The sequence below is a fragment of the Mauremys mutica genome, chromosome 1, assembly GCF_020497125.1.
Source record: "Mauremys mutica isolate MM-2020 ecotype Southern chromosome 1, ASM2049712v1, whole genome shotgun sequence".
Lineage (NCBI taxonomy): Eukaryota > Metazoa > Chordata > Testudines > Geoemydidae > Mauremys > Mauremys mutica.
In genome coordinates this window covers 228,184,582-228,198,180 of record NC_059072.1, presented here as the reverse complement: position 1 = coordinate 228,198,180, position 13,599 = coordinate 228,184,582, and the positions used below count along the sequence as shown (strand labels likewise).

The following is a 13,599-nucleotide window of genomic DNA, read 5'->3' as shown; positions in this document are numbered from 1 at the left end:
GATCATGCTGGTCCCGGAGAATCACCAGCTATCAAGAAAACTCCTAATCTTTTAAAGATGTTGATTGGCCACAGTAGTTTATATGTTTGTCACCTGTTGTCTGGAGTACTGCAGTTCTTTATATCTCAGCCTGAGAAAATTCACAGTGAAATGACATCTGGCATACAATGCAGTACCCAAAGTGAAATGGGCTGAAGACTGTATATTACTGTGCTCTGCAAGTTGTAGCTGACTCCTGGGCAACACCAGATCCAAAAGATGCCACTCAGGGGTCTGACACTGAGTTACAAAATCTTCAGTGGGATAGGCCCATGTTCTCTCAGAGACCTCTTTTTATTCAGGAACCTGCCAAACCAGCTATGAGCTTTGGGCCCACTATATTTATCTGAACACTAGATAGGAGGTAGAGCCTTTGCCACAGCTGATCCAAAACACTGGACTATCCTTTCAAAAGAAGTCAGGAAGAGTATTCTGGCTAAGTTTTCCTGCCTGCATCCCTCGATGTTTACTGATAATTTGGAACCTAGATTGCACATTAGAAATGCTTAGATATAGAACCAGTCACTCCTTCAGCCTCCAGATACCAGCATCCCCATTCCACTCCCAGCTACTACAAAATAGCCCAGAAATATGTACACATATTGAAGTTGGGGTCCCAAAAAGCCAATTATAAGGTCATAGGTCAAAACCCTAGAACCGTGCAACTCCACCATATATTTAAAATAATACGAGCAAGTCCTGAGGCCTATCCAAAAAATTCTAACAAAAATTAAACCCCCTTGCCATACCTGTTTCCTCACCCCCTATCAACTCCACAAGGATGGAGCACTTCCCACTTGTCCATAACCATATTGTTGGATTGTTCACATTTAAACATTTTTAACAACAGCTAGTGGGGAGATCCAGTTTCTAAAGTGCCCTAACCTGAAGTGAAGCTGTTTCACTCCTGTTAATTGTGCCAATGAATAGGATGCATGCACAGGGCTGGGAAACATCAAGTTTAAAACAACAACAAAGGGATTATTCCTCCCTTACCCTGGTTCTTGAAGGTAGCACAGTGGGTTTGTTGTTCTCTTTAGGAGTGCTCCCTAAGGCAGTCCAGAGGTTGTGTTAGGGAAGATGGAGAAGACTAAAGCAACCCGTGATTCAGTTCTGGATGTCACGTTGCCTCAAAGGGATCACTTCAGGGCTCTTGAAAGTGAAGAATTACTAGTATTGGTTTATACCAAGTGTAGCTCAGGCTAGCAGTTTACACCCTTTCTTTCTCTCCCACAGCTTTGTCACTTCCTCCATCCTGATGTGTAACATCACCACTAGTACATGCTTGTCTTGAGCAAAAACTGACAGTTTTCTGGTGGATTTTTTATATTTCTAAACTGGAGCACTACAGGCTTTGCGTAGTTCTTTTAACGACCACAATACATTTTTTAAATTAAATGTATAAAATCTATATATACTATTATATATAATTTGTTTAATTCTGTATGCACACACATATGCACATTTAACAAAAAAAGACAAATGTTTAAACCATACATATTATTTCATTTTAAAATAAGTGTAATTTACCAAGTGATGATGTTCCTGACATCTATATTACAGCACTGTAGCAAACAAGCACCAATAAAGAATCATATGAAACCAAATAGAGTTGTGATGGGCTGTACGTACTGTGCTCAGTTTGGCATCAAAGAAAAATTTCTTCCTTGGACTGAAGAAAGCTGATGGGCTCTGCCCTATAGAGATTGGCTTAGGCCCCAATTCTGTAAACACTTAAATGCACATGCTTGACTTTACCACTGTGAATAGTCACACAATGGAGTATTGGGGCCTTAAATGCCAGGTATAGAGCAAGATTGTTAGGTGAAGCTGAGCAGGAAGTAGCAAAGAGCAACCATGAGCCGTATGAGGAAAAAAGGTTTTTTTGGTCTGTGATAGCTTTGCCTCTGCTCTGAGGTGAAGAGATAATTGATATTTTGTGCCTCTACTCTGAAGTGAAGGGTAAACTGTTCTTGGTTTTTGTTTTGTCTCTCTGGCTGGAGGTATTCTTTAGTAATTGAGAGTGGAGATTTTTGGCATTTCTGCCTGAGATGACGTGGAGAGAGGAAACTGTCTACTTTAGCAATTTTTGAAAGTGTAAGAATAATAGGTTCCTGTAACACTCTAGACCAGAGATAGGCAACCTTTGGCATGCGGCCCGCCAGGGTAAGCACTCTGGCGGGCTGGGCCGGTTTGTTTACCTGCCGCGTCCGCAGGTTTGGCCGATCGCGGCTCCCACTGGCCACTGTTTGCCGCTCCAGGCCAATGGGGGCTGCGGAAAGCGGCGGCCAGCAAATCCCTGGGCCTGCGCCACTTCCCGCATCCCCAATTGGCCTGGAGCAGAGAACCGTGGCCAGTGGGAGCCACGGTCAGACGAACCTGCGGACACGGCAGGTAAACAAACTGGCCCGGCCCGCCAGAGTGCTTACCCTGGCGGGCCGTGTGCCAAAGGTTGCCGATCCCTGCTCTAGACTGACTGGTGCTACATTATTTCTGTAGATCAGTGATACTTGGACTAAGGCTCGCAAGCCACAAGTGGCTCTTTAATATGTCTCCTGCGAATTTTTGCAGCACATGATATTAACGATCAAGATGCTTTTACTATGTTATTAATCAAGTGTAGTTCATAAAATAATAATACTTGGTCAGTCATTTTGCTGTGAGAATTTTAGAGAGAGAGAGAGAGAGACAGAGAGTAAAGGAAACAATGAATTCACACTACTGTGGTTCTTTTGGGTAATGTTGATCACTAATTTCTTTCCTGAACCATTGCGGTCTGAGTATCAGTGCTGTAGATGGAGAGCCAGCCAGATACTTGACACAGCCCAACAATTGGTTAAGAAGGATAATGACATTATATCCAAACCCTTGTTTTTCCTTAAAATCCCACCTGTAAATCTTCTGACTTCGTAGATAATAAAATCTCATGGACACCGGCCGACAAGATTGTATGTTGGTGTAAGATTTTAAATAAACAACCAAAGGGTTAAGCAGCATAATCCATGTATAAAATGACACATATAAACAGTAAAAAAAAATACTTATTTTCTCTTGTTTGAAATTCCCTCTCAGAGTCCTGAAAATAAGTTATCTTTCCATGTTGCAAACTCAGATCCCAGCCCAGCTCCTTGCCATCCAGTGTTTCTAATGCAGCTGAATTTACTATTTTTTTTTATCCATGGAATTAGAGATGGAAACTACTTACTGGGTGACCTTGTCTAGCTTCCTGCCAGTGCAGGATTGGACCCCCACCGTGTGCTGTCAATTGTTTTGTGCAGTCCTGTTTTAAGCGACTCAAGATAGGAGTCGTTCATCATTTCCATTAAGAGACCATTCCAAAATCTAAAGGCCCAGTCCTACAGTCCTCCCACATGAAGACTTCAGGATCAGACCCTGATAATTTGCCTTGTTATGTAATTTCACCCAGTATTCAGCCTACATTTTTCTTTGCTCAATTTTCTTCACTGGAGCTTTTAGAGCACCCTAATAATGGCTTTGTGTGAATTAACTTGCAGAGAGGGTACAGATCTAAACCTCCATCTCCCTAGTCCTGGAGCTGAACCCAAACTGGACAGATTGGACATGTGTTTTTCCCTATTTGTGCATCAACAATGTTAGCACAGATCCAGGAAGGCCAATCTTACAAAATAATTATGTTTGTGATAAATCAGATTTTGAATTTAAATAACCAAAATTAGGCATCATCTCTTTAGAAAAATAATCTTTACAATTAATGCCATAAATTAGTACAAAATAAATTGCAAAAACTCTTAAGATGGTTCTCACATTAAAATGTTAACAAAAGTGGTTTGTTAGTATAAATTAGGGAAAATGCTGTTAGAACAATAGATGGAGCTAGAGGAGCCTTAAAATTTACTGATCCAAGTGTGTTGTGAATCAAGGCACTGCCTGCCTAGGTCTGAATGCAGTTGTGTAAACCCAGCAGCCGTGTGAAAGGACTCTGTGACAATGTGATATGTTATAGTTATTTCCTTCAACTATCTAACTGAAAGTGCAAAGATTATTAAATTCATTATTACTACTACTACATGCATTTGAGGTACCCATTACTGTAGCATCTTGGGTGCCTTCTACAGGGCTTGGACTAAGAGCAGACTGCATTTCCCATCTCAAAGGATGTATGTATACTGTACTGTATCATGAACTATGTAAACTTAAAGGGCAGAAGTGAAAATTGTAGCCAGTTGGTTAAAAGCTAACCTAACTTTATAAAGAATGATCAAGAATGAGTACTCAACTGTAACTTTAATTAAAAAATCAATATAAAGTGAAACAAGTATTTTTTAAAAAGGATACACAGGATAATCCCAGATTGGAGATAGACTATGTGGATTTAAAGGTCTTTTGATAATAGTGCATTTATAATCTGATTAAAGAAACTGTTACAGTTCATTAAATGGGTAATATCTAGCAAACAAATCTTTCATAGTTCTTATTAATTTGGTGAGCTCCACTTTGTAATATAGTATTTATATAATTTCTTTTTTGCCTCAAGAATAGAGCTAGACAAATACTGCACAGTTATGTTTGAACATCCATTCCAATTCTGAGTAGCTGCTCATGTCAACAGGGTCCATATCCCTTTTAATTAACTTCCTTGGGACTACTCTCAATAGTAATGCACTATGCTCGCCAGTAAGGTTCATTCATAACAAGCAAGTAATTCTTTATCAGGAAAGTAAGAAAAGTAAAGTCCTCCATGAAATCCACTAGGGATGTTGCCATGCAGATATATTTTTCCAGGGGAGTAAATTAATTTAGGTACAAAAGTGATGGGCTCAATAGAAAACCCTAGATAGATACTTTACCCTGCAACAGTGTCCATGGATTCAGATAAATGGAATGTGATGGGTTAATCAGTTTAGTCTTCATCACATTCTCACCTGGGCTTGTGAAATAACTGCAAATAAACCAAACATTAGGATTAGTGTCTTCATAAAGAAAGAATCACCACTGTAACCAAACACTCCAGGACAGGAAACTACATGAAACACTTTCTGGTCTGTTGCTATCTTGTCACCCAACCTTAGATTATTTCTCAACAACCGAATATCACATTTTAAAAAAATCTAACAATGTAGAATCAAGGAGTCATTGCCTATCCAATTATAAACATTTTAAAGTATGCTAGATTTTGCTCTTCGGAAACTTTGCAACACTTGCTGTTCTGCAGAGGCTCAATGCTCTCAGCCCCCCGAGGAGCAGGGGGCACCTTGCATTGCTTTCCAAGGAAAAATGCTGGCAGGGTCTGGAAGAAACAGATTCCAGGCTTCCTCTACTAGAGGGAGGGGTCATCCCAATGAAGGGACTTTAAGAATTAGGGGCATTGTAAAATATGGTAAGAATAAAACAAAAAAAAGGGTATTGTCAGATGGGGTGCCAAGCCCTGCCACCATCCATCATAGTTCACTGACTGGGAACAGTTTCCTTTTAAACTTAATATAAACCAGATTATTTCCCCCTGAGTTAAAACCTCTTGTTGATGTTTTCTGTAACTATTGATCTGAGAGGCTGACTGAGTTAAAATGGATGACAGGACATCATTTGTACATCCTGGTTTGTTTATCATTCAGTGTAGAACAGATTATGTAAGTAGCATAGATTCATTTGCCATCTTACCCACTTGTAGTTACACGTGGTAATTCACAGCTAGGATCCAAAATCTATATGGATTACCAGTTGATAGCATCTATTATGTTTTGCAGTTGAAAGACAAGTCCCATTGCCTGGAGAAGATAAACCAAACCCACTCCTGAAGGTTTAATTCTCCTTTTGTTTATACTAATGTAGCCACCTCCGTGTAATTATTGATTTAAACAAAGTTCCTCTTGATTTACACCAGTGGAAGAAGGAAGAGAAGCAGATCTTCTGCACGGAAACACCATCATTTTAATTTTTTTGTTTGAAAGGGATGGACAAATAGGCTTCTAGTCTAATTCATGAGTCCTTACATTCAGATGATCTTCAGCTTTCTGAATCAGACTAATATCCACATACAATAGTAGCCTGGAACCACCATCTCTGCTGCCACATTGTCTTCCTGCCCATTCCTCTCTCTAGCCTTCAAGGTATATTGTACTGGACACCGGCCCTGGACACCTCCTTCAGAGGAAGTTGTGGAGTGTGAGTAGGCCTGCATTGATGGTGGTGGTCAGCATTAAGTTAGGTGAGGAACCCTCACAAGCCTGAGGTGGAGGAGATGATGTACAGACCGTGCCCATCCTGCGCCTCATGTTCTTCTACTTGCAAATCCCAAGCTCTACATGGTCTGCGGAACGGGCCAGGGAACAAATACTACAGAGCTGGAGATCCACAAGTGGAGAGGGCATGAGAGTCAGGGATAGATACTGCAATATTGTTTAGAAAACAATAATCTTTTAATGATCTCTCAGCTTTCTATTGCATATTCCATGTGCTGCAGGCCCTTCTACAAGTATACAGAATATGGATTGGTTTGAAATAAGTAGGTTATTTATCCTTACCAGATTTGTTTGGCGTTCTTCATTGTCACCTCCTCAGGTAGGCAGAACACATGCCTCTGTCCCTCCAGAATTTAAGTACATTTTTCTTTAGTGGACAATACTTTTCTGACTGTTTCAAAGGTGGGGGCTGCATCAGTGTTGAAGCTTTATTATGTTTCTCATTCAGTCCAAGAAAAACACATGGAAGATGTGAAAGGGTTAATCAGTAATAACTGGTGTTGTAATCAAACTTCATATTGGCTTTCTGAGGAATTAGCCATTATTATTTAAATGTATTGAATCTTAATGTACATATTAGTGTATAGAGGAGAACTTAAAAGGCCAGAATCCAGATGTAGACAGTTCTGATTATGTAAAAATTATGACACACTATAACAAGAAAGTTTAGAATTCTTACTCTGGTTATGAGATCTGTAGATCAGGTCCATATGTTTGAAAAGCAATGCAGGCTGAACACAGTAATAAAAGGCATGTCACATTTCAGACAGGGATGATCCTCTGTTCAAGCAACCTTTTTGCAGTTGAGGTCTTTTAGTCATAGGTCAAAAGCTAATGACATCAATCAAAATACAGATCTGCCATCAGTTTTACATGCCTCACTTAAGTCTTCTGCATTGTTATTTTAAATCTCTATTATGAAATCTGTAAAACATTTTATGATATATTGGTATGAAAGTTGATACATAAAAAGCATTTATTTTTTATGTTACATTAAAGATTTCAAAATGGATCATTTCCGGTATCTGTCAAATAAAATATCCTCAAAGGGTTTGGGTAAATCCTCATCAATCTCTTGTCATTACATATCTGCTTGTGTTTCCATCTGCAACAAAGGATCCTGTCAGTGTTTTGCTTTTAGTCCCTGTTTTCCACACGGAGGATTTATGGTCTTTTCCATGGTGTTTGCAACACCCGGACTGTCTTGTGGCTGTAATAATCAAGAACATCCCACAGAACTGGCATTTGCAGTGTTATGCTTAAACTCTTCAGCTTTTCCACATGGTGCTCTTATGTGGCATGTTATGAATATCCAGCACATGCTCCAGTTTTGTTTTTTCACTCTTCGTGTAGGATAGCATTATGGAAAAGGACAGCTTCCAGCAGCACAAACACTGACACAGGCCTTGGCGGCAGAAGATCTGCCAGGGCAGGAATTTATTGTAGAAGAAATAAGCTGCCATCTCCCTTGTGCTGGAAGGACAGGCTGTGGTGACAAGGGATGTAGGAGGATGGATGTGCTGATTTGGTGCGTCTTCCATCAGCAGGGTTCCCATTAAATCTACCCTTCTGCACCATAGAAACCCAAGGGAGGCCAGTGCTGGCACATGGTGCCCTTTCAGGTGAATCTCCATCAAGCCATCAGGGGCCTAGCAGATTTAGGGATTTTTTGCATTCCTGCACCAGCTGTAGGGAATCTGGCCAATGGTATACATGAGAGTCAGGAAAGAAGCTTTGATAATGTTAACTTTGATACTATGTATTATGAAGGAATGGGGAGGGGGAACAAGAAGGCAGCCCTGATCCTGCAGAGACTCATGCAAGTGCTTAACTTTGCCCACTGGGAGTAGTCCCATGGAAGTCAATGGAATGACTCAGAATTGCTAAAATAAAGCACACGCATAAGTCTTTGCAGGATCATGGCCTTCATTTTTGTATTATTTTTTAAGAGTATCATTCCTTGCAATTACATAATAGCAAACCTAATGTTAACAAGGCCTCTTCCTTGTCAGTTAGGCATAGACTTGTATTGCCTGACTTTTAAACAACCGTTTAGCTGCGCAAACAATGCTATACTAACAAAGTTTTGTGCATTTAGATCCTGGCCCAAAATGGGAGGCAGCGTTGTGTTCAGGAAGTGCAGTTTCTCTGACAGCTCCGTGACATATCGGGGAAATGTACAAGCTGCAATAACTATTGGATCGGTGCAGCATACTCTACCAGCAAGTCCAACCCAAGGGCTGGATTTTGAGCAAACTGGAGGGGTGGCATTCTTCTATTGCCTCGAGGAACCTGCAGAAGGGGCCGGGACAACCTGTCCGATAACAAATATGTGTATGAACTTGAAGTCTATCAGGGAGAAGAGAGTACGCCAGGAGAATCCACAAGTGCACCAGCAATAGCCAGATGATAGAGGGCCTGGGAGTAACTGTTTAGAATATTTGTCTAGGGCCAAGTCCAATATCCCTTACTCAAATAAAAGTCCCACTAAAGCAGTGGCGCTAGGACATTTTTAACAGTGGAGGTGCTGAAAGCCAGCCCCTCCGCATTATCCACCCTCATCACCCAGAGCTGAGGCCGGGACTCCAGGTGTGCAAGGCCACCAGCCGGGATCCCTGGGGTGCTGCAGCACCCTCGCACCGCTAGTTCCCACACCTGTGCGCTAAAGTTAAGGGGAAATTTGCCCAATTACTGAGTAAATACTGCAGGATTTGGCCCTTTGCTTTTTAAAGAAACCCAAATGTTAATCCTGTCTAAATCCAGAAACTAATGCTCAGCCCACACATTGCAAAGATTTGTTTCTTTTCCTTATGTTATGTCCAGCAGTCCAGTTTGGTTTCCACTGTTCCTCCTGAGCGTCCATCTTCTGAAAATAACATATGGAAACATAGAATTTAGAACTGGAAAAGACCTGTTAGGTCATTTAATCTATCCCCCTGCCAATGTAGGATTGTTCCTTACAGTATTTTCTCCAGACTTGTCCAGTCCAGGTTTAAATGACTCATATGATTGGGCTTCCCAGCCTTTTCCCACACTTGACCTGCATAATGCTTCATTGCTCAGGTCGTATGTGGGTGAAGTGAATTCCCTCCTAAAGAAGATACCCTCTATTTCCATAGCATCACAGCTTAAAAGTAAAACAAGCCCTCAACAGAATTTGACTTCCCAAAAATCTCTGGTGGTATTTTGGTAGCTGTGTGAGTGTTACCTCTGTAGGGCACCAACACCCCTCAGCAGGAGCCAAAAAAAACCCAAAACTGAAACCCATCACCTGTGTGGGAAATGAAATCCTTTATTCAAACTACTGTGACAACCAGATTTACCATGGGTCCTTACTCCAAGTTAGGTGTGGACTGGGGTCAGTTCCAGTGGGGACAAACCCAATGAAGCCAGAGCTTGACCCTTTTGTGGGGTGTGTTTGTTTGCTTTTGTTTTGTCTGCATTTGTTTGAGATGACATAGGATAATAAACAGCTTGAATAACTGAAGTATTTATTTTCTTATATACATTTAAATATGGCACATCTGACAGTAGTTGTACGATAAACTCAAAATGATAATCAAAGCTGGACAGTAGATCAAATCATTCAGTGCTGAGCATATTAGAAGCCAAATCCTGTACACTGAAGCTTTGAAGAATGTTTCACCAAAGAGATGCACTAGCTAAGGGTTCAGAGACTATTTAGTTCAAATTCCTGAACTGCTGGATGGTGACATTCACTCCACTACACATATACCAGTCTCATCCTCCATATAACAGTGTTGAGTTGGCTCTTTAAACTCTTCCTTTCCTACAGCTGGTAATCTTTCTACTGTAGTTATCCATTAGAAGACAGCTATCAATGACCCAGAGGGTCCACTAATAGTTAGTGATTAATCTAATAAATAAATGCAGACTGGATTCATTCTTCTGCGATTAATGTGGAAGATGTCCCATGTTTACTAATGATTTAAAAGTCAGTGACAGCTACTTTGCAAAGCAGTGTGTTTTTGGGAGAGAGGAGGAAAGCTAGATCAAGGATTTTCTTTGCTTTGAGACCCATGAGAGCTTCTCTTCTCCTTTGGACAACGGCAATGCTTTGTACAAACTGGCTTTGCAGTTGAACACGTTCTGGGTTGGAATGGGCACTTGTCCTCACAGCTGTTTCATAAAGAGAGAGAGAGAGAGATAGTGAGAAGCATGATAATGTGATAGCTCTCCATTTGTATATTCTTCAACATTTTCAGCATCTTAGTATATTTACCCAAAATGTAATGCCCTTGCATGGGAGGAGATGGGGAAGGCGTGGAATGGATAGGTCCAGTAGGTCCACATGAAAGGGGAAACCTAGATAAAGAGAGGCATCTGCGTGGAGGATTTCCCCTTTCACACCATTCTGCTGACATCCCTTCTCTTTAACAACGTCTTGCCATTGCCTGAATTTCCCAGCAGTTGCACAGTAGCTGCCCTAGAGTGCCCCCAAGTTAATGTTGCTTTAAAGAGTAATTTCTAATCAGATTCCGAAGTGGAAACTCAAGGGCCCACCAGATGGCAATGCTGAAGAGAGTAGCTGTTTCCTTGCTTCATGCCCTCTTGAGCTCCAGATCCTGCAGAGTCCTCACGTCACAGAGCTCCAAAAGAGACTCCCAGGAGAGGGAGCAATACTGTGGAGCTAGCAGTTCCCCCGCCTCCTTCTGAGCCCCCTTCAGAGCAGTGAAGGGGTCACTCTAGTTCAGTGTCTTTTAAATTATGTGAATGCAGTGCTCCCGAACGGGAACGGTGCTGAAGTGATATCTCTGCAGATGAAGCACTCTACTTATCCACAGGACAGGACAGATACAACACAGACAATGCAGGCTTCCCCGCACAGCCTCAAGGTACCTCAGCCCTGACCTAGTGAGTCTAGCTCTATGCATGAAAGGATAGTTAATTTCCCACCCCCATTAAGTCCTTGAGTACTCTGCTGAGGTGGTGAGAAAATATGCTCATTTAATGGTAGGCATTATGTGATGATGTTTTTTGTCACATGGACACCTGTTCATTATGAACTATACTGAGACAATTAACTTATTTCCCAAAGGCCACTGTACAGCAGTCAGATGGTAATGACTGTCAGTCACAAGGGACATGGACTGAATCTGAACCACCTGGAAATGAAAGGCTCCAAATCCCACCACAAATCTTCTGGGACATACACTGTCTTCAGATAAGATAGTTAAAGAAATAGTTCCCCAGATATTAGAAACAAATATGTCTCTGTGCATGAAGGGTGCTTAGAAACTACATAACAAATATTAGCAACTCCTCTTTTCACTTAAGTAGCACCTATTGTCCAGGGTCTCAAAGTGTTTTAGCTAAACAAACCTCACACCTTCTACGAGGTAAATATTGTAAGTATTATTTCCATTTTACTGATAGGTTAAGTGACTTGCCCTGGGTCACACAGTGAGTAACTGGGAGAGTTGAGAATACAACCCAGGGTCTTAACTCCCTGTCCTCGAGTTTCATCAATAAATGACATTATATCAATAGATTGGGACTGCAAAGAAAACTGGCAAACACGTTAAAAAACAACTACCCCCAAAACTACAAAAGTGAATTGTATTTTCCACGTTCATATGTATTGCTTAATTGAAAAAGAACATGGTTTTCAGGTGGCTCAGCTATGTTAAGAGGTATGAAATTGAAAGGAAAAGAACACTTACCTGCAGGTTTCTGCATGAAATATCTTGTGTTTCTGAGAGCAGCTCTCCTGGCTCTCTCTACACAAATAGCAGCTGCAGTTCTCTTTATTTTGGAAAAAATCAGTGGGACATTTCCATCTACAGATACACTCACAATTATCTTCATCAAATTCCATATGTGGTCCACACTTAGCCAGCTCAGCAAGAGGAGGGAGTCCTGTAACAACAGACACATCTTTTGGCAATAAGGTCTGTATGCTAAGTTTCTGCTTTAGATTATATGATTGTATGTGTGGAACTTCCATTGAAATCACCAGGATTTATGCATGTGTACATGAAGGAGGAATCTGATCTGGTCCTTAGAATTTCTGTTATGAGTTAATATGCTGGATGAGACCACCACCAAACTGAAGAGAAGATCGGGATGATTTCCCTGCCTCTGATGGAGCTATACTGCTAAATCACCCTTGTAAGAGACAACCTCCCCTGGGATGCGTACAAAAAATATTTGCGAGGAGCTTTTTATTTTTGGAATACAGCAGATTACACCAAATGGCAGGTATTTAAAAAAACCAAACATGTATCCCATACAAGGTACAAACAACATACACACAACATTGTGCTTCTCAATCAATGTACTCGTATATTTTTTCAGAAACAAAGTATAAACAATTCTAGCAAGGTACAGCCTAGTCTATGTCTGTTTGCTAAGCAGCACACATTCCCTTCTTGGTTAATATGGTTAGGGCAGTGAGAAAACATTTTGTTTCAATGATAAAAGCAGAAAATAAATGACTGTGCTCCTCAATACCTCATCCCTTCTCTGCAAACATGCACATCCTGGCATACCATCAGATTTATCATGACAAAAGGTGAACATTTTTATGAGAGCTCTTAGTAAAGTGTTGGCAGCACACCCTGGTTAAAGGTCATAGCATACAATGTGTCAATGGAATTTTATAAATAGATCTTGGCTTTAACCTATGGAATGTGAAATTTAACCTATGACTATGACCTCTGGAATCTGAGCTCTGACCTCAATGGCCTGAAAGGATATACCATACTCATTATTTGAGGGAAGCCTCCATCATTGTTAACTTAATACCAGAAATTAACAGCCAAACATAAAAAGCAAATACAATTTAAAGATACTAAAATCTGCATAGGTTCTAGTGAAAAGCTCCCCACCACCCTCCTTGGGTGATGAGCCTTGGCAGATATTAATTGGTGTAGATTGTTCAATTCTCTCTTTGCTTTAGCCTCAAGGTCTTATTTAAAATTAATTTGTCTAAGCTACTGTCAAACTGCAGCAAATGATTGTTCATTATTGCAAATGTTTGTCTTACATCAGTAAAAGGCATAATACAGTTGTTGTTATAAGTCACTCTATTTATCTTGTTGTTAGCCCATAGCACGAATGGCTTGATGTTAGGTGTAATTTGAGTTTGCCTGGTGCCCTCTAATCCCCACACTTTGGTCTTCCTATAAAGTATCAATTACTTAGCACTGATAAAGCCAGGATACCATAGTTGATGGACTAATGATCTGATCCAGGGTGACAAACCTGTGTCCCAATAAAATTGGTTTCTTGTCTATTAATGCTAAGAGAGCATACTAGACAGAAAGAGTTTATGGAGCTATACAGTTTTAGTTTAGGTCACTGGCCTAGGAATGCA

The 13,599-nt window shown here is 40.7% G+C and overlaps 1 protein-coding gene across 1 annotated transcript in view; it reads right to left on the bottom strand.

Moving 5' to 3' along the window:
• Positions 1–9,768: 9,768 nt before the first annotated feature.
• The window catches only part of VEGFD (vascular endothelial growth factor D), a 33,390-nt gene continuing 29,559 nt past the window's right edge, over positions 9,769–13,599 (bottom strand). Inside the window, exons 6-7 of the mRNA XM_045007629.1 lie at positions 11,945–12,140; positions 9,769–10,400 (exon numbers count right to left, since the gene is read on the bottom strand). Coding sequence (XP_044863564.1) covers positions 10,274–10,400; positions 11,945–12,140 — 323 coding nt within the window. The 3' untranslated portion in view covers positions 9,769–10,273. The remainder of the gene's footprint in view (positions 10,401–11,944; positions 12,141–13,599) is intronic.